This window comes from Arvicanthis niloticus, chromosome 1, assembly GCF_011762505.2.
Source record: "Arvicanthis niloticus isolate mArvNil1 chromosome 1, mArvNil1.pat.X, whole genome shotgun sequence".
In the NCBI taxonomy this organism is placed as follows: domain Eukaryota; kingdom Metazoa; phylum Chordata; class Mammalia; order Rodentia; family Muridae; genus Arvicanthis; species Arvicanthis niloticus.
Genome location: NC_047658.1, coordinates 17,758,630 through 17,784,675, shown reverse-complemented (window position 1 = coordinate 17,784,675; position 26,046 = coordinate 17,758,630). Strand labels below are relative to the sequence as shown.

General features: G+C 48.4%; 2 protein-coding genes across 3 annotated transcripts; both read right to left on the bottom strand.

Annotated features, from left to right (window-relative positions):
• Positions 1-8,091: 8,091 nt before the first annotated feature.
• On the bottom strand, positions 8,092-12,981 carry Klk7 (kallikrein related peptidase 7). The gene is made up of 6 exons (XM_034506723.2): positions 12,881-12,981; positions 12,344-12,448; positions 11,884-12,025; positions 11,282-11,529; positions 10,961-11,097; positions 8,092-9,139 (listed from the first exon to the last, which is right to left on the bottom strand). The coding sequence occupies exons 2-6, from the start codon at positions 12,408-12,410 to the stop codon at positions 8,984-8,986; spliced, it is 750 nt and encodes a 249-aa protein (XP_034362614.1). The 5' UTR covers positions 12,411-12,448; positions 12,881-12,981; the 3' UTR covers positions 8,092-8,983.
• A 6,185-nt stretch (positions 12,982-19,166) lies between these two features.
• Positions 19,167-25,876, bottom strand: Klk8 (kallikrein related peptidase 8). Of its 2 annotated transcripts, none has more exons than XM_076933030.1 (6): positions 25,824-25,876; positions 25,311-25,388; positions 24,651-24,810; positions 24,135-24,397; positions 20,785-20,918; positions 19,167-19,365 (listed from the first exon to the last, which is right to left on the bottom strand). In XM_076933030.1, the coding sequence occupies exons 2-6, from the start codon at positions 25,378-25,380 to the stop codon at positions 19,210-19,212; spliced, it is 783 nt and encodes a 260-aa protein (XP_076789145.1). In that variant the 5' UTR covers positions 25,381-25,388; positions 25,824-25,876; the 3' UTR covers positions 19,167-19,209. The 2 variants fall into 2 exon arrangements, with proteins under 2 accessions (XP_076789145.1, XP_034362578.1); XM_034506687.2 differs by having other exon boundaries at positions 25,793-25,870.
• Between the last annotated feature and the right edge of the window lie 170 nt (positions 25,877-26,046).

Genomic DNA, 26,046 nt, shown 5'->3' with positions numbered 1-26,046 from the left:
TGTGAGTGACAGCCCTGCTGGGTCCAGCCCTTCTGAGTCCCTCATTTGAATAATGTAGAGCTCTGGACACCTGTCCTCCAAGTTTGCCCACCTCCTGGTTCTCTGTGTCTGCCTCCTTCCATCTCAATGTATTTGCTCTATCTGCGTCTCTCAAGGCTCTGCTCACCCTCCCCTGCCCCGTGTCTGTCTCAGACTTTCTGTCGTTCCCTCTCTCTTTCCACATCTCTATTTCTTCTCCTCTTTTTTCTCTCTGTCTCCATTTCTCCATCTTTCTCTGTGTATGTGTTTTTCTGCCTTTTAAAAATCTGTCTTCCTTCTTGTGCAAATATCTTTCTGTTTCCCAGACCCTTGGGCTCCATATCTTCTGTTTCTCTGCTGACTCTCTTCCTGTACCACGTAGGGAAACATGTATGCACTTGGTATGCAGTTATGTTTCTGGAGTGAGGTACAGGAAGACATGGAGAGTCACTGCTAAGATTTTTGCTTATACCGAGTGATGCACAAGTAGAGAGAATCTGGCATGCAGAAACTGGGGAGCAACACCAAGGGAGATAAGCAAGAGCACTGTCAAGCTATGTCATGACCTGGGAGTACCATGGGGAGGTGCCTTTGAACTTGGGTCTGGGGAGCAAGTCAGTGAAGAAGAGAGGATGTAGGCGTGTGTGGGAAGAGTAGGTAATGTTCAGTGTGGGCTTCGAGGGAGGAACCTGTGGAGGGTGGAGGGACCTGGGGAAGGGTGTGAGATGAAGAGGGGACATGGAGACATACTAGGAAACCGTCAGGCAACAGCAGCAGCAAGCATGAACAATGTGCCCCTCAACATTTGCTGGGCGTGCTGCCCCATGCACCCTTCTCCTTTCATTAACCGGGTCTTGTGTTACTCAGCCCCATCACCCTGGCTAATGAAGACTTTAGTTAGCACCGGGGATACACTGGGCACTTCACACTAGGTCTCTTCTGAACTTGGCATCTTCATTTTGTGTCTCACTGTCTCCCCAGACACAGTCAGCTCCCCTCACACGACCCCCTGGCTCTCTAACCTTGTCTCATTACTTCCCTTCTGTGGGGCCCACTCTTCTCTGTTCCCATATTCTGGTCCCAGTTCAGACTAGTTCCTCACCCACCTCACTCTCCACTCTCTAAAGCATTCACTAGACTTCAAGAAGGGTCTCCCTGTACTTTGCTTGGACTTAGCCCTGGCCTTGCTTCTCACAGATCTGCCCCAGTTCCTCATGCCTCTTGCCTTCGTTCCACCTTTGTCCCATTTTGTCTTGCCTTTGTCCCGCTCCTCAGCTTGAGACTGAGGGATCTTCAGCAACCAGGGGCTCGGGTGTGGCTCAGTTGTAGATCCCCTTACTAGAGTCCCCAGCAAAGGGCTGGAGGGGTGGCTCAGAGGTAGACCATCTGCCTAGAATCCCCCAGTAGGGGGACTGGGAATGTGGCTTGTTTTTATACCTCCTGCCTAGGGCCCCACAGTGGTGGGTAGTGTATGTGGCTCAGTGGTATATCACCTGCCTGGAAACTCCTAGTGAGGGGCTGGAGGGAGAATATTTTCCCAGAGTCCCCCAGTGATAGTCTGAGGTAGGTGTGGTTCAGAGATTGAGAACATGCCTAGCATGTCCCTCAGTTCCATTCCTCAGTGGTATTATCTTACGTGTTTTTACCACACAGATGTATTGATGCCTGTGTTAGATGGCTTTCCTTAACCGTTCCGCACTGTGTGTGTGTACATTTATTAAAATACCGTAAGTGTATGTAATTTTCATTTGTTCTATGCAAGTAAATGTAAGAATAAGAAAACAGCTAAAAAGATACAGCAATTGGCTAAATTTCATGGCATAGGCCTGTCATCCCAGCTGGTGGGGAGATGGAGGGAAGAATATTGCAAATTCAAGGCCAGCTGAGGCTACAGAATGAGACCCCCATCTTAAAATTAAGAATAAAAAGAAAGTTGACGTCAGAGCTCAGCAGCTCAGTATTGACCTAGCATGTGTGAGGCCCTGGGTTCAAGCCCTGATAAGGCGAAATGAAACAAAACAAAAGCAGAAGTCCATTCAGTTCCATTATACAACTCAACACATTAATGGTTCACGAATTTAGGTTCTGAAAGTTACCAAAGAACCCACTTGCCTCTTGTCCTGGCATATGGAATGCTTGGAATCTGATGGGCCTTTTACACTTAACTCAACTTAGTGGGAGTTCATCTTATCCCTTCTCACCTCTTCTGTGAATGCCTTGGCCACACTCCACTTGGACCAGCCTACCCACCTTTTGGTGCTCCAGCTTTGGAGACCAGATCAAGTGTCCCAAGTGGTTCCATGCCCTGTGACCTCAGAGGGAGTCTATGATTCTGAAATTTTCCATCTGTTCCATGCTTTCCCCACCTTTTCCTGCCGACCACCTCTTCTCCCTTTGCTCTTGGCTGGAACATTGCCTCTGAGAAGAAGTTCCCACTGGACACCTCCCAGTGCCACCTGCCATGGTTGGGTTAGTCATTCCCTTGTGTGGGTTTCCACAGGTGTCTCCTTCCAGGTGTTAGCCTGGACCAGAGCCATCTCTATCAATGTCCATCTTTCCTGCTGGAACTTGAGCTCCGGAGGGCATGGACTGTGCTGACTCATGGCTGCATCCCCAGGGAACTCAGGAAATGTTGACCCATGACTACCATGACCTCATCACATCTACTCCTGTTGTGGATAGGAAAACTGTGGCACCGACTAACTAGGGAAGTTCATCCTCAAGTACAAGCACACAGGAAGTGGGAGAGCCTGAACTGGAACTCAACTTCCAACACTGTGGTATTTCAATAGAACATGAGCCAAAATGGCAGCATCCAAACATGGCATATTCCAAAACCAGCAGCATTCCAACATGGCACATTCCAAAATGTCAGCCTTCCAACATGGAGGATTCTAATATGCCCTGCCTTGACATAATATATGATGTATTTGAAAACAGTGATTTCCAACATGGTATATAGTCTAACATTGTTCCAAAATGGAGTATTTCAACACAGTGGTGTTCTAACGTGGACATGTTCCAACACTGTGGTGATTCAGCTCATCCCTCTACAATTCCCCGAAGATGATAATAAAATTCCTTACTACAATACAAGGTAAGTGGGCTCAGGAGGAATCATCCATGAGGAGAAAGGAGAGAACACGTAGGGTTTGAGTCTCTCGTGGCATTCTCATGCCCATCTGTCCCACTGTCTCCTCTCTGTTCCAAAGTTACTTGTGGGACCAGGAAATCTTCAGAGAGAATGAGGTCCATGCATCTGTCAGTAACCTTCATTATCTCCCATCCTCATCTCTGATCCAGACATGCATGTTTAAGTCTGTGAATGTTTATATCTAAATTGACTCATTCAGCCAAAATATTCAATAAAAAATTAAAGGAAACTTCATGAGAGTAAGCATGGAAAATGTGAGAAGTCATGAGCATCCAGGACCAACCCTTATCTTCTGTGCTTTGTGCTGTATGATGCTGTCCCAGCCACTGTTTACATAGGGAATCATTTGATCTTTATGATGATGCCAAGAGGTGGGAGCTTTGCCTCTCACTTAGAGGATGAAGGAACACAGATGGGGAAGAAAGATGGCAAGATAGTAAGGGTAGATAATGGGCTGGGGGGGTGTAGCTCAAGGTCAGGGCATCTACTTACCCCTGGGAGGAGGGAGAGGGAGAAGGAGAAGAAGAAGAAGAAGAAGAAGAAGAAGGAGGAGGAGGAGGAGGAGGAGGAGGAGGAGGAGGAGGAGGAGGAGGAGGAGGAGGAGGAGAAGAAGAAGAAGAAGAAGAAGAAGAAGAAGAAGAAGAAGAAGAAGAAGAAGAAGAAGAAGAAGAAGAAGAAGAAGAAGGGAAAAGAAGAGAGCCAAACAGAGGAATAAGGAGGAGGGTGAAGAGGGAGAGAGACAATAGGGAGGAAGGGGAACAAAACAGGTAGGGAGAAAGAAGAGAAGAGAGAGGAGGAAAGGGGAAGGTAGAAGGGAGGAGAAGAGAGATGGGAGAGCAGAGAGAAGGGTGGCATTGGAGATCAGGAGAGAAGGGACAGGAGGCCAGGGAAGAGAGGGGAGAAGACAAGCATACAAGAAAGAAGAAGCAACACACTCAGGAGTGTGGGCAGCATGTGGGGTTGTGGGAGTGTGGGCAGCATGTGGGGTTGTGGGAGTGTGGGCAGCATGCGGGGTTGTGGGAGTGTGGGCAGCATGCGGGGTTGTGGGAGTGTGGGCAGCATGCGGGGTTGTGGGAGTGTGGGCAGCATGCGGGGTTGTGGGAGTGTGGGCAGCATGCGGGGTTGTGGGAGTGTGGGCAGCATGCGGGGTTGTGGGAGTGTGGGCAGCATGCGGGGTTGTGGGAGTGTGGGCAGCATGCGGGGTTGTGGGGGGGTGGGCAGCATGCGGGGTTGTGGGAGTGTGGGCAGCATGCGGGGTTGTGGGAGTGTGGGCAGCATGCGGGGTTGTGGGAGTGTGGGCAGCATGCGGGGTTGTGGGAGTGTGGGCAGCATGCGGGGTTGTGGGAGTGTGGGCAGCATGCAGGGTTGTGGGAGTGTGGGCAGCATGCGGGGTTGTGGGAGTGTGGGCAGCATGCGGGGTTGTGGGAGTGTGGGCAGCATGTGGGGTTGTGGGAGTGTGGGCAGCATGTGGGGTTGTGGGAGTGTGGGCAGCATGTGGGGTTGTGGGAGTGTGAGGGTGGGTGGGGGAGGATATTCCTGAAAAAAAAAAAAAACAGGTTTCTTTTTTGGAATTTTTAGTCCTGTTAATAAAAGAATTTAAAAACCAACTTGGAAGGATAATTTATTTAGAAATTGGAAGGGAGGGGACAGGGCATTTATGAAATTATTTTCAAATTAATAAAAATATTATCTTTAAGAGAGAAGGCAAGCTGCCTAGTGGAGGGAGACAGAGAAGGAAGAGCAAGAGAGAAAACTGTGATCCTTGCTCTCATGATTAGCAATGGAGGTTGGCAAGCAGCTGCAAAGTGGAAGGGGAAGGAAGGGGACTTGAGGGAGAGAGTGAGAAATCAGGGAAATATACCTGGGTTTGGACCAATATCTGAAAGAAAAGCAACTCAGAAATGCATGGAAGCAGCAGGAGCCCCTGCTGGAGAAGGGGCTTCTGGGAAGGATAAATTCAATGCATGATCTCATTATGGGGGTAATTACTCCTCCCTTCATCTTAGCATGCCTTCGGGTGAATCAGATTTCCTGAGAGGTGCACTCCTAACCAGTTGATTGACAGGTCCATCTGGATTAACTCTTGAGGAGATAGTAGTCTATAGTCGTTTGTCATGTTCTAATCTTTGAAGCAGATCAGTGTCATGTCTCCACCCAGACCAGAGGTAGATTCCATTCTTTTGACCAGGAGGAAGGTCTTTCTTAATGGTCTTCAACAAATACCTAATGTGTCCACCTTCTCTCTCTCTCTCTCTCTCTCTCTCTCTCTCTCTCTTTCTCTCTCTCTCTCTCTCCATCCCTCCCTCTCCCCCTCCCTTTTTCCCTTTTTCGTTGTTCACGAGAGCCCTGGGCATTTAAAATTTACAAAGATGACACGATGCATGTCATACTTGGTTTTTAAAAAGAGCATCTTGTGTTATTCTTTGATAATTTTATACCTGCACACAATGTATCTCGACTACGTCACCCCTTACTCCACCTCCTACTCCCCCAGACACCCCCACTTTCATGTTGTCTCCTTTCTTTTTTTTTTTTGCTTCTTTTTCTTTTTGTAGAGTATTGAGTCCAGTTAGTTCTGTTGAAATCCTGATGGATTTTGTCTTGATTCCAGCCCAGCCCTTGTGCTTCCCTCTCCTTTCCGGCAGGTAACCATACTTGCTGCGAGCTCATGAGTGCAAGGGCAACTGTCATGTCCAGAATGTAGAGTTTCACAGCATCTACACTGTCCACTTATGTTCTGTATACACTCTCCCTCTGTGTCCTCTGAGCCTTGGCGTTATTAATGTAGCTCTCCCATTAGGGCATAGTCCTTACACACTATGAGCAGGTCTCTGTATTTCTTCCCACTGCATAAAGGGGCTTCTCTGGTCAAGATCAAGAGCAGCACTATACTGAGGCTACAAACACTTAGAGGGCAGTTTGGCAACATAACGATTTAGACTAAAGAACCATAAGTCCCCCTGGTAAACCCCCCTCTCCCCAGGGCCTAAGACCTCCCAAGCCCTAGGCTACTGACCAGTTTTACAGTACCAGGTATGAATCCCCTCCTGTAAAGCAGGCCTCAAACCCAATCAAAATGTGGTTAGTTACTCCTATAAACTAACACACAGTGTCACTAACGCACAGCGGTCAGGGCACATGGCTGATCCCCACAGGAATTCAAAGATGATATTTCCCTTTGTAATGTTACCAGCAAAATGGGAGATGAAGCCAAAGGCCAGCCATGAAGGAGAGGTCCACCCTTGCTGGCCTCTGAGGCAAGAGGAGAGAGAGACACACACACACCCACAACAAATGGGCTGTAGGCGCCACCGTAGGTTTTTAATGCAAGTTCCAGGAGCTATTGGCGTTAGCTATAAGTCTACTGTCTGACCAAAGAAAAGCAAAGCCCTTTCCTAAGAATCCAGCTGAGTATGAAATTCTGTGTTTGTAACCAATCAAACCCTTGTTGTAGCCAGGCTGAGTCAGTATCACTGTGTGGCTGGCTTATTTTTTTTTAAGTTATGTTTTATTTTATTTCTGAGGTGTGTGTGTGTGTGTGTGTGTGTTGACATTAGATCTCTCCACATTATTTTTTGAGACAGTGTCTCTGACTGTTGAGAGATAAATGGACTGGCTGGCGAGTGAGCCTCACCCCCACTCCCCATCCTCTGTCTCCATCTCTTCAGCAATAAGATTACAAACACACACAACAGCCACGTTTGATGTGGGTGTTGGAAACACAAACTCAGATCCTCGGGCTTGCACAGCCAGCACTTTATCCACTGAGCCATCTTTGAAGCCCTGCCTTGAGCTTTTTGAGCCAGGGTCTCACTATGTAACCTTGACTAGCCTGAACTGGCTACATAGAACAGAATGACCTCGAACTCATAGAGATCTCCCTGCTGTAGCCTCCCAAGTACTGAGATTAAAGATATACAGGACTACTCCAGGCTCTTTAAGTTTTTAGGTTGAATGGTGATTTGGGTGGTTGGAAGAGAGAGGAAAAGCTAGTGAGACTCCGTGGAAATGGAGGGCCACATTCCTTTGGTATTTCTTAAATGAGACACAGGTGCAGAAAACAATAGGCCTGGACTTCAGGCTGATAAGGAAGGCCAGGGTCTGGACTCTTGGCTCTGAGGGACGGTGAGGAGGATTTGGACCCTTGGAACCTGAGAAAGAAGGGCTGGGCCTGTATTCCTGGGTCTGTGGGAGGAGCAGTCTAGGATTTTGGGACTGAGGGAGAAGGCTGGGACTGGGATCCATCCCTAAGTCTGAGGAAGGAGAACTGGGGCCTAGACCCTTGAGCCTGAGGGAAGAGTCTGAGGTCTGTGCTCTGTGCCACCCTGTGAAGAGTTTAGTAGCTGCAGCATTTCTGGCTGACTAGATGAGGGCAGTCAGTGGAGACTCTGAAGAACATGTTTGTGGGGAAAGAATCCTGGAAGAGAAACAGGAAGGACAGGTGGGAGGGTCAGGCCCTTGTGGCACTGCATCCCTTTGTCAGCAGATTCTGAGGTGTCACTGCCCAGAGAAGGAAGGCAAATTGCTTAGGTGTGACTCTGCTCTGAATCACAAAGCCCCTCCCTTCCAGAGCCCCCCTGACCTTTTGGGAAGAAGGCCATCTTTCTTGGCCCCGAGTTTCTGGATGCTCACTTTAGGCTGACCCCCAGAGGACCTAAACGTCCAGTTTCTGTCTCCTCCACCCGCCATTGAAAACTTCCCTTGTCACCTAAGAGAAATGTGGGCCTTCCCCCGTCCCTTCACCTTGGTGACATACATACTTACTGTCCATTCTTTGTCACCTCCCATCCTCCTTTCCCGTCCTTTCTTCTGTCCTCCCTTCCTGCCCTCCCCTTTCTACATGTGAGAAAACAGAAACTCAAGAAATAAAGAAAACATACCACCCAGCAGGACAAGGCTGAAAACAAGCTACAATGTCCTTAAAAGTTAAAAATATGAAGAATACTTTATTTACATTTTAATCTGGTTTGTGTCCATGTATGTGTGCAGGTACACATGTGCCACAACACACCTGGCGGTCAGAGGATAGCATGCAGGAGTCAGTTATTTCCTTCTACTGTGTAGGCCCTAGAGATGAAACTCATGCCAGGCTTGGCAGCAAGTGCCTTTACCTACTGAGCTATCTTGCTGGCCCAGCTCTAATTTTTTAGCCAACCCTTCCTCATGGGTCTCTTCCCTCCACCACCGAGGCCCCCAGCTCCCCCAACATTATTTTCCAGGCTAGGAGGCACACATCAGTATCACTTAGATTTTATTCACCTGGCATGTCCAGCCCATGTCTCCATTAAATGTCATACAACAAGAGCTCTCTTGCATAAGGCTAAGCATTACACCTTAGGCATTATTTCTCACAACTTCATGATGAGAGAAATCAAACTTCCATTTAAATAATCTACTATTTTGAACATGTTAACAGTTTCCATCCTTTTCTTCCTCTACAATAAGTAATGTAATGAATCCAAAGTTGGTTCTATTTTTTTTTTTTAAAGAACTCTCTAGAAGTGGATGGCCCGAGTCAAAGGCAATGTGTGACAGTCTCGAAGTTACCAGCCACTTCCCAATGAAGGACTGTGGGAAGCCCCAGCTCTTGCACTGGAAAGTGTTAGTCTTCTGGCATCTTCCACTTCTTAGTCTCTTGATTTGATTTGCTTTTAGGTCTCTGGGGTTGATTGGTTTATAAGCTTAACATAGTGTTGAGGTTTGGCTATGTCCTGGAGGAAAGGGGAAGCCAGTCAGAACTTGACAGGGCTGCCACGATGTCCTTACTCCATGAGCACAGCCTTGGAGGCTTACAGATCAGCTCCTGGCACGTTAGCGATGGATTTTTATGGTCTCATCTATCCACCGTCTGTACTTGCAGACTTGAGTGTAGACGCCTGGGTCGTTGGGCTGGCCACATGGGTAGGTTCCCCAGGACACCAGACCTTGAAGGGTGTCATTGCACACCAAGGGCCCCCCTGAGTCACCCTATGGAGAACAGAGGAGGTTAGTTTTGGTTTCAGAGGAAAGCTCTGTGACCCCTAAGTCACCCTCAGACTAAAGGATATCTAATTCACCCTCTGTCCTGACAATCTGAATTGACTTCCACCCTAGTTAAGGAGCATGGATTTTAGGAACCAATGAGAAAGTAGGAATTCATACTATCATGTTGATGACCTCGGTTCATCATTAGAGCTTCTTGGCAGGAAAGGGTGGGACTTCTGGGCATTCAAATATAATTTCCTTACTGATAAAGTCTAATAATTAAGACTGGTGAGAAGGAGAGTCTTCTTTAGGGATTGGGCAGGTATTCTCTTGGGCTGTCAGGAAGCTGACTCTAGCCAAGAGAGAGGGGACTCCTAGTTTACAGGGACATAAATGTGTCTCCTGCCAATCAGTCCTTCAACACACAGCACAGCATCTGTCCTGAGAGGTGAGAGGGTCCGGGAGGAAGGGAGTGAAGGGAGGGGGAGAAGAAGGAAGATAAAGAAGATGAGAGGGAAGGTGGAGAGGGGAAGGAGGAGGAGGGATGTGAGGAAGGAGGGAGGGAGGAAGAAGAAGAAAAAAGAGAGAGGAGACAAGAAGATGAGAGAGAAGGGGAAGAAGAGAGAAAGAAGAGGGGAGAAAGGGAGAACAAACTAGGGAAATTGGTGAGAGCAAGATGGGAGGGGGCGAAGGAGACAGAGGCAGAAGCCAGTTCGGGACAGAGAGACAGCAAAAAGGCAAAGGATAAAATAAAATTAGGAATAAAAAGAAAGAGGTGGGAATATGTTGTCTAAAGACAGAGGCTCCTGACAGATGTGAAGAAAGAACACGGGGAGAATCGAGAGAGAGCTGTTCTTGCCCCAGGACCAAGACCATGGTCAGGCATCTGGATCAGGCAGAAAACGTCAGGAGTCATCATAAACACATGAGTTAAAAACCAAGAGGCAACTGGATACCAGCACTCCAGAGGCTGAGACAGAAGGACCAGGGATTCAAATCCTGCCTCAGCTATAGAGCAGGTTTAAGACCAGACAGGGCTACACGGCCTTGACTCAGAAACAAACCAGGGGCCTAGTGAGATGACTCAGTGGTTAAGAGCACTGCCTTAACCACTGAGAGGACCCAGATCTAGTCCTTAACCACTTGTAGAGGACCCAGGTCTAGTCCCCAGCACCCACATCGTAGCTCACAAATACTTGTAACTTCAGTTCCAGAGAATCTGATGCCCCTTTCTGGTCTCTTTGGGTACCAGACACATATTTACATACACTCAGGCAAGACATTCACACATATAAAAAAAAACATTTTAAATAAATCTTAGAAACAAAATTTAACAAGGAATGTTCCATTCAGTGTACTGCTCAATCCTGTAAGCTCCTGTAAGGAGGCTGAGGCAGGTGTATTCCTGTGAATTTGAGGCCAGTCTTGGCTACGTAGTTCTAGTTTAACCTTGGTTATTTCAGGCTAACCTGAGTTATAGAGTGAGGTTTAGATGAGCCTGGACCACAGAGAGATACTGTCTCAAAAGTGCATAAATGAAATAATATCAATCATGGAGTTTTGAAGCTCCTGCAAAGTTTGGGCTGGAAGCAGGAGGCTCACTCATAATCCTACATCTCTGTCTCCATCTTTCTCAGCTCCACTAAACTACTGGCCTCTGGCTAGTGCGGTCCATGCATGAATCAAGGTTGTTGACTGACAGAAAGCAAGAGAGAGCTAAGGAAGTGGGGTCTGGACCATAGCGGGACAGGCTGGGACAAGGAGCTTCGGGCTAATGTGGAGAGACAGGGGCTTGGCTAGAGTGTGGGGGCAGTGAGGGCTCACATTGCACGTGTTGGTCTTGGAGTCAGGAATGCCAGCACACAGCATGGTTTTTCCCAGCAGGTCCTTGTACACCTTCTTGCACTCCTTGGAGGAGATGAGCTTCACATCCGAGCACATAAGATTCGAGGGAAAGGTCACTGTGGGGAGGAGGGCTTCAGTAAGGGACTGGGTTGGGTGGGGAGCTGAGGGACTGGGTCAAGATCAGGGATATGAAGGAAGAGGGCTGGGATCTGGATTTCTGGGATTGAGGGAGGAGGGCCCAGGTCTGAACTCTTGGTGTGAGGGAGGGGGCTGTGCTGGAACCCACTGAGACAATCTTACCTTCTGGGCTGGTTGTGGTGCCCCATCCAGAGACGGTGCACGATGTCCCTGGGGGTTCACAGCTCGTAGGAAGCTTGACTTTCTGCACTTTGGATGACATCTTGACCGGCTTGTCCAGCTTCACAAGCATGATATCATTGACATGCGTCTTTGTGGAGTAGCCGGGGTGTCGGAATGACCTTGAAGCCTTGATCTTCTGGGCACTCTGATCCCCTATTTTATCACTGCCCAGATGCACATTGTACTGACTGGGAGAAGAGGGTAACACTCAGAGAAGAAGGGAGGTAGGGAGGGAGGGGGGAAGGAGGGAGGGAGGGAGGGTGAAAGGAGGGAGGGAGGGAAGGATGGAGGGAGGGAGGAGGGAAGAAGGGGGAAAGTAGGAAAGGAGAGAGGGAGGAAGGAAGGGAAAAAGTGGGAGGGAGAAAGGAAGAGAGGGAGGGAAACAGAAGAGCTGGAGAGATGAAGAGAACAGAAAAAAATAGGGAGCCAAAGAGAGAGGGCAGAAATACACACAGAAGAACAAAACAGAAAGAGAGGAAGGCGAGGACAGAGACAGAGACCCTTACAGAGAGACTTACCCTGCTTGCCTTTGCAGTACCTACCCCATTTTGCAGTGGGCTGCTGTGAGCACCCAGTTTTCATCCACCAACACTGCTCCACAGTGAAGCTGGTCGCCTTTGAGCAGAGCCACCTGCCAAGGGTGCGAGCCTTCTTCACATGGGTAGCCATCTATAATTCTTTCTCCTTTTGACGGGGAGGATGAGAGTAAACAGGGATTCACAGTCAGAGATGAGTCTATAAGGCTCAGGAGGAAAGGCAGAGGATGTGATGGAGGATCATGCCAAGGGTGTGAGAGTGGAGTAGGGAGAGAGACTGGGGACTACTCAGAAAACCCCCATGGTAGACACAGACTGCTGGAGCAAGCAGAGGCCCCAGGGAGTCTGTCTGATTGAGGGTAGAAGAAAAGACAGCACAGAGTCACGGGGTCAGGCCACCTGGTGGGAGCTGTCTGGAAGCAGGGATTCAGCATCAGGCTGTTGGGAACACTGAGCAAGCCCTCACCTTGTCCAGCCGTCTCCAGGGCTAAACACAGCAGCACAGTTAGCAGGGAAAGGAGCCAGACTCCCATCTCGGTGACAGTGGCGCAGGGATTGCCAGATGAGAGAGCTAAATGTTGCCAGAGCAAGGGATGATGAAAGATGAGGCACTAAGACACAGCCCTACCCCTCCTTACTTGTATTCAGAAGTCCAAGCCTCCAGTATCCTCTCAGGGATTCAGAAGTCTAGTCAGAGCCCTCCTCCCTCAGACCTTGGGGTTTTAGACTCCAGACCTCCTCTCTCAGACCCTGGAGTCCAATTCCAGCTGTCCTCCCTTAGATCCAAAGGTCCAGACCCTGACTTTCTCCCTCAGATCCTTGGATTCAGACCCCAGCCCTCCTCTTTTAGACAGACCCCGTCCCAGGGCACCTAAGCTCCTTTGCTTTTATCTTGTGGGTGGATAGCAACCATCTTGTGCCCCTCATGGCCTCCTGTCTAGGACCCTGGAGCCTCAGTCTCCAGGGAGGTTTGTGTACACCCCCTGATGAAAGCTCCTCTCACCTGGGAGTGACTTGGCTAAGCTCTGTCCTTGATCTGGAGCCCAGTGTCTTCAGCCTTCTAGAGGGTTGGTCCTTTTATACCTCCCCTACCCCCGCACCGCCTCCAGCTCCCTGGGGCACAGGTGGAGCTGTCTCTGGGTGCCTTCCCTCTGCTTTGAGCTTAGGGTTATCTGAAATCCCTGAGGCAGCCCCAACAGTTGATATCATACATCTCTCCCTCCACCCTCTTTACTGCAGTCAGGTAGGGTGACTCCCATGTGGAAGCCAGCCCCCACACATTCTCACATCCGCATGTCAGGGAGTGAGTCCTGGAGCAGAAGTCAAGCAGGTGCAGAAAGCAGAGGGGCATTCAGTTTGGAGCCTTACAAGGATCATTTTCTATCTCTGACTTTCTCTCAGGGTAGCCCAGACCCCACACCACGATAGTGACCAATATGTTGGAACTCCTGCCTGCTGGATCCAGCACTGCCTTTGAGGCTGAGCTCACTCCAGCCAAACAGACATAAAAAAAAAAAAAAAAAAAAGATTCTACACCCAACACCAGCAGGGCTCTTATGGATATAGGTCTAGTCTGTGTTCTCAAGTTCTTTAAAAAATTGTACTGGGCTGGAGAGATGGCTCAGAGGTTAAGAGCACTGACTGTTGTAATGGGATCCGATGCCCTCTTCTTGTTTGTTTGAAGACAGCTACAGTGTACTCATATAAATAAAAAATAAGTAAATCTTTAAAAAAAAAAAAAAAAAAGCCAGGCAGTGGTGGTGCATGCCTTTAATCCCGGCATTTGGGAAGCAGAGGCAGGCGGATTTCTCCTGGTCTACAGAGTGAGTTCCAGGACAGTCAGACCAGGGCTATACAGAGAAACACCGTCTCAAAAAAACAAAACAAAAAAGTTGTAAATTATTTTATTTATTGTCTGTGTGCATGTGTGCCATGGTTTATATGCGGAGTTCAGAGGACAACTTTGAAGAGTTGATTCTCTCCTTTCATCGTGTGGGGTCTGGTGGCAAGCACCTTTTCCCATTGAGCCATCTTGCCAGCGGTCATATTGATCTTTAATCATATAATATGTTGATTATGTTCTTAAATACATTTTTACATTTAATACATTTTATGCATTTAATACATTATATACATTTTAATATATGTTAATACACTTTATATAAACATATATATTATGTTTTTAATAGCAAAAATGTAAGAATCAAGCATTATTTAATAGAGTCTCCACCCCCACACAGGTCTCCTTATCTACCCCCCTTTTTCTTTTCAAAAGATTCCATTCTACCTTCCTATTGTGGGGACCGTGTTGGGGATTAAATCCAGCACCTTGCACATAATAGGTGACTGCTCTACTGGCACATAGTAGGTGAATGCTCTACTGCTGAGTCACACCCTTGCCCTTCACTGGGGGATTCTTCTGTTCAAAAAGAGACACATGCAGGCAGGTAGATGTGGCATCACATACCTGTGATTCCAGCTCCCAACATGGTGGGCGTTGGGAATCAGGGTTGTCTTTGGCTACATGAGTAGGCTCTCATAAGATACTATCTTATAAAAAATTTTAAAAGGCGGCTCACTTTTCATTCTGCCTGGTGGTGTCCACCTTCTGGGTGCCAATTCTGAGACTGTAGCAGCCTTCTTAGAACCATAAAGAACATGGCGGTAGACTAGGCTAACACACTGTAGACAGACTGAGGTGACCTTCTGGGGTTGCAATGTTGTTTCTGAGCCAGTGGACACATCAGCAATGGCATGTCTCCCTCTCCTGACTGTTCCAAGCATCCTTCTGGGTTATAGCTATTCACTCTTGGAGTTGAATACAAGGCCAACTCATATATGGCCTTCAATAGAAAGCCAAATCCAGCTCTAAACTCTTTGCCTTCCCCCTCTTTCTTCTTCCTTCTCTTCCACAGCCTGGCTGTCACTTTATAGCCTATGCTTGCCTTGAATTTGTGATCCTCCCATCTGACTTCCAGATGTAGAGGTGTCAGATCTGTGTTAGCATTTCTCTCTGGAGCCCTATATCAAACTAGAGAAGTTAAAACTTCAAGTCTTTCTCTGGTCCGAGCTTTCTTCACAGTACTCATGCCATATCCTGTTTCAGACCCGATCCTTCAAACACTTGAAAGAGCTGTATTAAGCATCAACTGTATACTAGGCTGGCCTACATGTCAAAGATACAGAGATGCATACACTTGCATAGATACTCTTTTATTTCAAGGTGTTGGTAGACTTTTGTAAAAACAATAATCAATTCACGTTTAGGCTAGGGAAATGGCTCAGTTGGTACTTGCTCTTCAAGCCTGAGGACCTGAGTTCAAATCATCAGCACCCACATAAAAAGCCAAACATGTTGTGTATACCTACAGCCCCACCTTGTGTATGCCTGCAACCCTGTTATTGAGGGTGGATAGAGACAGACAGATCACAAGACCTTGCTGGTCAGGCAGCCTAGCTGATTGGCAAGTTTCTGGTTCACTGAGAGAGACCTGTTTCATGGTGCTGAGGTAGGAAGTGATAAGGAAAGGCACCTTATATCTTGCTCTAGCCTTCTCCACATATGCATGGGTACATGCACCCACATACCCACGTGATGCAGATAAACAGATGTGAAGTAGCAATGTGTGTGTGTGTGTGTGTGTGTGTGAGAGAGAGAGAGAGAGAGAGAGAGAGAGAGAGAATTGGTTACATTTTTGTTCTTATGACAAAACACCACAAATACACAAATAAAGTGACTTATAGAAGGGTTTATTCTGGCTTATGGTTCCAGAGGGTTGGCATCCATAATGATGGGTAGCAGCCATGGCAACTGGAGCAGGAAGCTGGGAGCCACGCCCCCAGCCACTCACTGAGGAAGTCCAGGCAGGTACTACCGGTGAGCCACACTCCCCAGCCCCTCACTGGGGGATTCTAGGCAGGGGCTGTACCATTGAGCTACATTTTAAGACCTCTTTTTATTTTCATTTTGATAGAGTGTCTCACTCTGCACCTGAGGTTGAATTTGAATGTACTCTATAGCTGGATGCAGGGTCCTCCTGCCATGCCTCTGTTTCCCTAGTAGTTAGGATGACCACCTTTTACACTGAACATGATTTCCAGACACAAATTTTATCCTTCCAACCAATTCTAAGATAATGTCTACCAAGCAGCCCTGTCCTGACACAAAACCATGATTACTATATTCAAACTAAGTTACTAAGGCTCAAGTCCCTTTCTCTTATCAAGTCCCAAGTTAGATCCCAGAATGCAGACCCCATCATGGGACTCTGGGCCCCAGGAAGTGTTAGCCTTCCTGACTTGGACTCCCAAAGCAAGCATTGGTGGTGTCCAGGAAGCACTGCATAAACAGGTGTGGTGGTTCATGACTGCAATCCTGGTAACTGGGGAGGTTGGAAGCAGAAAGTTCAGAGCTCAAGGTACATAGGTACTTTGAGTCTACCTGGATCACATGAGACTGATTATTGTGAAGGAGTCAGGGTAGTAAGGGAGGGCAAGCTCTGGTCTTTGAAAGGCCTGTTGATCTTGAAATCCCTACATGTTACTGTTCATGTCTATCCATCTGTTACAGTCTTCATTAGTAAGGCTGGTTTTGTGACTAAACACCGGTCCCTGAGCTCAGTGAACCATGTGTGGCGCTCACTGTTGTTTTCTTCAGCAGTGAAGCTGTATCAGCTGGAGGTACTTAAATAAACAGTATTTTGCAAACCACCTAGCACCCACAGAGCCGCCTCCTTACTCTCAGTCCTGCTGAGCCATTCTGCCTCAGGGTGTGACGGAAAAGAACTTGGCCTCACAGGTCAATCCAACACAGAGTTGCTCACCCTGTGACTTCAGGTGAGTGACTTCACTCCTCGGTGTCTCACTGTGCCCTCCTCTAAAGTGGGAGAGAGCAGAGGACGCCAGAAGAATTACCTAAAGTTGGTCACAAGAAACAGGTACAAAGAAGATGCTGAGCCCGAAGTGCAGCAAAGGAAGAGGCCAGCAAAGGAAGAGGCCATCCCTTGTCGGCCTGCAGGACACGTGTCAGGTGCTTCTCAGACCTGGTAGCTTTTTAATTTTTTTTTTTTTTTTTTTACAGATTTTATTTATATGTATGTGTGTTTTTGTGCACACAGGCAGTACCTATAAAGGTCAAAAGAAGGAGTCAGATCCCCTGTAGCTGGTGTTACAGCTGGCTGTATCTCATCTGACCTGGTTCCTGGGAACTGAACCCTAGTCCCCTGGAAGAGGTGCAAATGCTCTTAACCACCGAGTTGTCTCTTGATTGCATTTGTTCATTCTTATTTGCCGTGGATAGAGAATTGTCAACCTCATTTCACAGATAAGAAAATAAACAGCTACATACCGAAGGAGAAATTCTGGAGCCGTGAGGCTAGCTCAGTGAGTAAAGTGCTTGCCTTGGGGGAAGACCAGAACCCAGTGCTGGGAAGCTAAAGACACATGGATCCCTGGGGGTTCCCTGCTGGCCAGCCTAGCTCCTGGCCAGTGATAGATCCTAAAGGTAGACTGTGCTTGGGAAAGAATAAGGTTGACTTACACACATGTACACACACACAAACACACACACCCCAGAACTGCTGGTCCTATTAATATATACATCCTCACACATTCCTTAATTCTAGCACACATGAGGCAGAGGCAGGTGGATCTTTGAGTTCGAGGTCAGCCTGATCTACATAGAGAGGTCCAGGACAGCCAGGGCTACACAGAGAAACTCTGTGTTGAAAACCAAAACCAAAAACCAAACAGAAGCATTTTGTGTTTGGAGTTAATCCCAGCACTTGTCACTAAAGCCCCATCCAGACACCCAGCCTCATGTCTTTCCTTGTCCTCAGATCTCTGTCCTGAAGCCTTTGCTGGTGACTCCTATGGCAGCTCACAATCACATGGAAGAACTGAGAGTCAGTCACCCTTCCAGCTGTGCCCTGCCCAGAGGTATCCTGCACACACGGACTCCAGCAACTCCTGCCTCACCTAAGGGTTCTGACGGTTCATTGCTTCTGATCTCCTGAGTCTCATTTGCCTCTATTTTAGAACAACATCCACTTCTTTGAGGGAGAGGTTCCTTCCTCTCCTATATCTGGTGAAGACATCCTTCATAGTCCTCCAATCCCTCCCTCACACTGGAGGATTAGATCCCCAAAACTGGAGTTACAGATGGCTGTGAGCTGCCATGTGGGTGCTGAGGACCAAACTTGGGTCCTCTGAGAGAGCAGTGGACTGCTCTGAGCCATCTCTCTGGCCTCTCAATATAATATTTTTAGTATGATACCTTAAATTTATTCTCTGTGTATTCATGGGTACAATATCTTGGATGGATAAGAACTCAAGCCAAGCCAGCAACAGTCATGGTTCCTGGGGCGGGTCCCCTTCAAGCTGGACCAGAGTTGGAAACTAATTGTGTAAGGCATTTGGCACACCCACACACCCTGTGGAGAAAAATGGTACTCAAATAACCTAGTCAGCCATGTTTCATGCCACATGACACCAAATAGTCACTGGCTGGTTAGGATTGGTCTCTTGAATAAAGTTCAGTGAAATTGTTAGCCATTTAGTAATCCATGATGTGGCTGCAGGAAAAAAATAAGATCGACTAACCCTGCTTTCTTTTATTAAAAAGAACAAATGTCATGAATTCTTGGGGCTGGAGAGATGATGCAGCCATTAAGAACATCGAGAGTTCAATTCCCAGTACCCCATGGCAGCTCACCACAACCATCTTTAATTCCAGTTCCAGAGGATCTGGTGCCCTCTTCTGGCCTCCATAGGTATCAGGCATACATGCATAGACATACATACAGACAAATACTCAGACATATGAAGAGAGAGTCAGAGAGAAGAGAGAAACACACACACACGCGCGCACACACATGAACGCACACACACATGCATGTGCACACACATGCACACACACAGAGGAGGTAGGGGAAGGAAAACATAAAACACTAATCTGTCATAGACCAGAACCCTGTATTTGAAAATTCTTAAAAATTTTGATCCTTTGGAACAGTTCTCCATTAACCAAAGTTGTTTTCTTCCTCCTCCTTACTATGTTGCTGAGGCTGGCCTTAAGCTCTTGATCCTATGACCTCAACTTCCTGAATGCCAGGATGACAGACATGTTCCACCATGCCTTCGAGTCCTTGTATAGCCACTCAGAAAAATGTGATGTGCACAGAAGCCATGGGGACCCAGTCCCTTCATGCCTCCTACTCCCGTTAGCAAGATGTAGCCCTTTGCCCTCCTCTCTCCTCCCTCCTTAAACACAGGCTAAAACACAGTCGAGGAACCAGCCAACATTAGTGTTTATTGACACCCCCACCACCAGGATCAGCCCCTGTTGTCCATGGTCTTCTTGATCCAGGTAGTGTAGCGGCAGATTTTGGTGTAGACTCCGGGTTTCTCAGGTTTCCCACAGGGGTCTGAGCCCCACGAGGTGATACCTTGGAGCATTCTGTTGCATACCAGAGGGCCCCCCGAGTCACCCTGAACAGAGGAAGAGTCGTATTTGCCTTAAAATGCCCACATTTCTTTTCCTTCTGTACCCAGCATTTAAAATTCTGGATTACATCTTACTATCTAGTGTGATACATGGAGATCAGAGGTCAGTGTGCAGAGGGCTGTTCTCTCCTTCTACAAGGAGGGTCCTGGGAATCAAACCCAGGTTGTTGGGTTTGAATATCAAGTGGTTTTACCTGTTGAGCCATCTTGCATTGAACCAATCAGCATTTAATTTTTGAGATATAGTCTCCTGTAGCCCAGGTGCCTCAAACCCTCTGTGTAGTTGAGATTGACCCTGAATTTCTGATCCTCCTGCCTCCACCTTCCAAGTACTGGGATGACAGGTGTGCACCACCACACCCAGTTTCTGCATCAGTAGGGGTGGAGCCTGAGGTTTTGTGTGTGGTAGGCAAGCACTCTAACTACTGAGCTGCATCTGCTGGTCCTACAAACCAATTCTTCCACATGGTGGAATGGTTGGTTTCTTATAGGAAATGGGAATAAGATGTGTCGGTCCAGTGGGAGAAACTGAAGTTTCCAGTGCAGAGAAGAGTTCTAAAGATGATGGTCAAATTCCTGACCAATGAGAAAAGAAAGTCAAGTGTCCAAAGTGTAATAGAGAGGACACTAGGCTTTCAAAGAGGGGACTCAGCTAATGACTCCAGTTGGGGAGCACAGAGGAAAGAACAGGATCCTCATAGAGACAGATGGAAAGATACCTTATTCATGCACAGAACCAATCCCTACGGGGCAATGGTGAGGATCTCTGTGGAACAGAGAGTGGTCTCTAAGGCAGGCTGGGCAGTCAGTGAGGGGAATGACAACATCCTTGACAAATGAGGAAGAAAGGTCTGCCTTTTGGGGTCTAATCATTAGTGTTGTGGGTGGAGCTTCCATGAAAGGGTCAAAGTCACAGGAAGTCCTATGGACGCAGATGCACGGCAGTTGACAGGGAAGAGAATATTATATCTATGGAAAAAAAATCCCACGAGGGCAGGATGGGAGGTCACTGAGGGGTTTGGAAGTCTGATTCTACTTCCTGGCCAACTGAGAAGGCAATGTTGGTCCCCAAGGATGCAATGACAGAAAGAAGCCTCCCTTGGGAACCTGGTGGCAGAAACTAGACCAGTTCAAAGAGCCATCAGTGGGAGTGAAGCATTGCCTAATCCTCAGCTTCAGATTGTCCTCCATACCCACTGCCACCTCTCCACAGCTTACCACTAACAAGACAAAGACTGTGGCCAGCAAAGCTCCTGGGCGTGCCTACCTCACTCTGCGACCTTCTGGGAGTAGCTAGCTTTCTCTGGACTCTGCCAGGATGGCATAACTCCTCTATGTACTACATCATTTGGGTCATCTCTATCCACACCAAGCTGTGAGGGGGCAATTCCAGAGGTTGCTCACCTGGCACGTGTCGGCCCCGTTGCTGCTGCCGGCGCAGACCATGCCCTCCGTGACCTTCCCTGGGTAGGCTCTCTCACACTTGTTCTGGGAATAGATTTTCACTTCCGCACAATTGAGGGTGTTTGGGAAGTTCTCTGAGAAGGAAGAGGCGAGAAGAGACAGGAACCTTTTCTCTCCATGCTATCCACACAGGACCTCCCTTCCGTCCCTTGACTGGACATCCTACAGGGCCCATGACTTCCCAGACCAGTGCATCTTTCTCTGTCTAGACAGGAGCTTCCGAGTCTTACCTTCCATTTCTTGTCCTTGTAAAATGTAAATCTAGGGGCAGATTATGGAGGGGGGATTTTAGAGTACCTCTCTGTGACATGCCCCTGCCCTCCCCCCAGATTTCTTGTCACTAGACCACCAGCTCCTTAATTTCATCTATATTCTCCTTTTCCCAATTACACTCTCCTCCTAGAAGCCCTTTCTGACCACTCTAATTAAAGTACATCTGTCTGTCCTCGCATGGGAGGGCGGGGCAGAGAGAGAAGAAAAAGAGAGAGGGGGAGGAGGAGAAGAAGGATGAGGGAGATTGAATTCAAGTCCTCATCCGTGCTAGGCAGGCACTGTATCACCGAGCTACATCTTAATCCATTTTTTCATTAATTTTTGTTTCTTTTAAGCTAGTCTCACGTAGCTAAGGTTAGCCTCCAACTCTCTGCAGAGCTGAGTCAACTCCTGATCCTCCAGCCTCCACTACCCAAGTGTTGGGGGTCATAACTGTGCATGCCACATTACACTTTTGATTTTGAGACATGACTCTCATTAAACTGCTTAGATTGACCTTGACCTTGAGATCCTCCTGGGTACACGGGATGATTGTCTGTGCTAGCTCCCAGGATTTTGTGATCTTTTACCCTGCACAACTTTCTGCTTGCCTCTTGTTACTTTATGTTACATATGTATTTGCTTCCCCCAACTAGAGTGAGCACTTTCTTAAGACTTTATGTTTGCTCCCCGTTGACCATAGCATCTTGGGCATACTGGCTGTTTAATAAATGTTAATGACTGGCTGTGGGCGTAGCTCAGAGGTAGAGCCCTTGCCTAGAATCCCCTAAGAGGGCCTGGGGTGTGTCTCAGTGACAGAGCACTTGCCTAACAAGAGTGAGGCCCTCAGCTTAATCTCTAATCCTGACAAAAAAATTAACGACTGAAATTACAATTAACTTCACTATTAATCCCCTTTAAGGAGAAGACTGGAAGAAGATCCAGAATCTTTTTGCTCACAATCTCATGTGACCCTCACAAATGCTCTTTGAAGAGGTCAGGGTACACTCATTCATCTTATCATTCATTTATCCACTCAGGGAGATTTACAAAGCATTTCCAGGGACCCAGGAAACTTCCAAGCACATAGAACACATTGTCAAGAGAACAGATAGAAGTGGTGGCAGACACCTTTAACCTTAACACTTGGGAGGCAGAGGCACTGGGGAATTCAAAGCCAGACTTGTCTACATTGTTTCAGGACAGCCAGGGCTACATAGTAGAGAGACCCTGTGTCAAAACAAAACAAAAACCAGACTGAGGTCTGGAGAGGTGCTCAGTAGGTAAGAGCACCCCGGCTCTGCTCCTGGTACCCACAGGGTGACTTAAAACCATCTACAACGCCAGCTTCAGAACTTCTGGTCTCTTCAGGCACTACGTGGATGGAGTACACACACATCCATGCAGGCAAACACTTACGCACATAAAAGAAAAGAAAAACTAAAAAAGAAAACTGACGAGTCGTGGAGAGATATCTCAGTGAGTCAAACCTCAAGCCTGGTGGCCTGATTTTGATTCTTAGGACATCATGGTGGAAGGAAAGAACCAAGTTCCATAGGTTCTCCCCAACCTCCACCACCTATGCACTGTGGATCGTGCACACGCACATGCGCAATGCGATAAAAACTAAAGAAAGTAGAAACCTCATGGAGCTTATTGTCAGTTGGATGCTGACTCCCTGGACATCACTGGGGAAAGTGAGGCTGGGGGATAGGAAGTGGCTCCCCCGGGGCTGATGGAAAGATCCACGCATTCCTCAGTATGCATTACCAAGCCATGCTGTCTCAGTAGAAGTCAAGGCATGTAGGGACCTGATTGCTGGCGTGGCCAATGCCTGGAGGGCCCCATTGTTTCTCTGAGCTGAGTCCCACTTGTTCTCACTATGAGGTTATGAGCTGAGGAACATTCTAGATATGCCAAAAATCCCAAAGGGACTAATGTTTGGCTCATGAATAAGAAGGGAGTTTGGACCCCCTTGGATCATGGAGGCTGGGTGATGATGAAGAGTCTGGATCCTAGGTCATGAGAAAGAACAGGGTCAGACTGGAGCTTGTACCCACATCTGCTAGGACGTTTATATAAAGCTCTATACAATGGAAGTGCATACAAGGTAAAGGAAAAGTGTGTTGTTTTTTTTTTTTTTTTAATTCTGTTTAACACTAACAAGCTGTTTAATCTTTCCCATTATCATCTAGCAGTCACGGTTTCTAACACAGGCCCTGGTTGAGTGTGTGGTGTGTGTGTGTGTGTTCAGTGATTAACCAATGGTGTTGATCCCTAAGCTGGAGTCAACCTTGTTTTTGGAGCCAGCATTTCTAATTGGCCTGTAACTCAGCAATTCAGCTGGGCTGTCTGGCCAGAGAGTCCCAGGAACCCACTTGTTTACCTAACTCCTCAGAGCTGTGATCACAAGGGCACACCATGGGCTGCCGGGACGGCTTAGCAGGTGAAGGGGCTTGCTGCCAAGCCTCACAGCCTGAGTTCCATGCCCAGGACGCAAAGGGTGGAAGGAAACAACTGATTTCCTACAGACTATCCTCTGACCTTTGATGTATGCCGGGGCCTGCATACGTGCACATGCTCATATATACACAAACACACAAATAAATATATATAATCTAAAAAAAAACCAAACAGTGCCTGTGCTCACCACATGTTTGTACTGAGACAGGGTCTGTCTTTGGACCTGGATCTTTAGGCTATGCTGGCTGACCGATGAACCTTGTACCCACCTTTCTCTACCTCCCAGCATTGGGGTTACGATGTATGCTGCCACACTTGGCTTTAACATGGGCACTGGGGATCTGAACTCAAGGCCCTCACACTTGCTAAGCAAACACTTTACTTACAGTCCCCCTCCCCAAAGCATTTCCTCCCTCTCCCTATAAAACGTAAGGTGGTCCCCTTTCTCTCTCATTATCTTCTCTTAGGGTGTGTGTGGGTCAGGGTATGTTGGGGGGTGAGGTCTGCAATGGCTTGGGGTCCACTGGGGTGGCTGCCTTCTCTTCACCTTCTTAGGTAGGGGCCCATCTCTTTACCTTGAGGGCTGGTGACAGTGCCCCAGCCTGATATGACGCACTTCTGGCCGACTTTGGGACACACATTGGCCAGTTCAACGGGCTTCACTTTGTCCCCGAGCTTTGCTGAGTTCTGCAGTCGGATGAGCATTATGTCGTGACTGTGGTCCTCTGGGTTGCTATTGTTGTAGCAGGGGTGCTGGATAGACCGAGCCACCTGGATCTCCTGCTCCGGCTCATCTCTACTCTGGAGGCTATGATCGCCTAGACGCACGGAGTACTTCCTGCACAGGGAGGGGTGGAGGTGGGGTGAGGAGTGGGGGTGGATGTTGGAACCTCAGTTCTTTCCAGTCCTTCTCCCTCAGAACCCATTCGTCTTCCGCCAAGCCCAGGAGTCCAGGCCCTAGCCTGTCTTCCTCAGATCCATCAGTCCTCCTTAGTCCTCCTCCCTCAGACTCGTTTCTAACTTCCTCCTCTTCCTCAGACAGAGCCCTCAGCCCTCCAGACCCCCCCATCTGTGCCCAGTCCTTCACTCACTCTTTTTTGCAGTGGGCTGCAGTGAGAACCCATCTGTCTCCGACCAGGACACCCCCACAGATCAGTCTCTCACCCTGGAACAAAGCTGCCTGCCAAGGCTGGGAGTGGGGTGTACACTCCTGACCTTCCAGGATCTTGGAGCCCTGGGCTCTGGTGAGTCCTGCATCAGGAAGGAGAAGGGTGGGTCGCCACCCTCGATGTCAGAGCCCCAGCCAGGAAAGCCACTGTGGGTTCAAAGGGACACACAGGCCAGTTCCTCTGTGTACCATCTCTTATGACTTCAACAGATGAGGTCCCAGCATCCATTGGAACATGGCCACATGGCCACGCATGTAAGCTCATTGAGACCTGAGAATATTCAACACTAGGCACAGTCCCCACCATGCTTCCACACATGTCTAGATGAGTTATTATACACCCCCACACTCAAATTCAGCCCCCTGTCTGACGGGCAACAAGATCTCTTCCGCAGCCATGCACCTATGGGAAACTCAGCCCGCTCCCCCCACTATGTGTTGCTATCTCTACTCCCAAGAAAGCTCCTCAGTCCCCAAGACCACCACACACACCCACGCACCCACGTGTTAGCAGGAGCTCACTCAGAGTCCAGTAGCCCCGACCCCACTGAAGGCCCTGGGTAGTGGTACCTGTTCCCCTCACCTGCCCACGCTCCCATTAGCAGAAACAGAAGGATCCACATCTGGATTGCACAGGGTGGGGGGCGTCCCATGGTGGCCTCTGAGGAAGAGGGTGGAATTGAGAGGACGTCCAAGGGAGGAGCCTGAGATCTTGTTGTCTGGGGAACTGGGGCAAGGAGGTGTTTCCGGAGCTGTCTTGAGTCTTGATGGAGGATGGAGCTGGGGTCTGAGGAAGCTGGGGCAGTACTCTAGACCCCTGAATTTTAGTGTGGGGGAAAGCTTGCTGGTGGGGATCCCGACATTCTAAAGTAAGGAGTTCTGGCCCACTCTTGAGATTGGAGAGAAAGATCTGAGGCTGTGACTCCAACGTCCTGGGGAAAAGGGAGCTTAGGAGACCCGCTTGAAGATCCTGAGAGAAAAAAATGTGAGGCTGGGGGTCCTGGGCTCAGGGAAGGGGGAGGTCCCTGCGCCTGAGGTCCGTGTCTGGAGACCTCTGCGCCTCACCTTCCAGAATGCAGGGGGCGGGGTCACTCACACTCGGTGGAAGAGGCCCCCGGACTTCCTTCGGTGTGTCGGGTACAAGATTTTGCAGCCTTTTAACTAAGAAGCCCCGCCCACGACTCCGCCTTCTGCCCGCACCTTGCTGCGGTGCGGCTGAACCCGCAAGTACTCGAGGAGGGAGGAGGGGCAGGGGCTGGAGTGACTTTAGGAGGAGGGGCTGGAGCCTTGGAAACTGAGGTGAGGACTAGAGGGGCAGT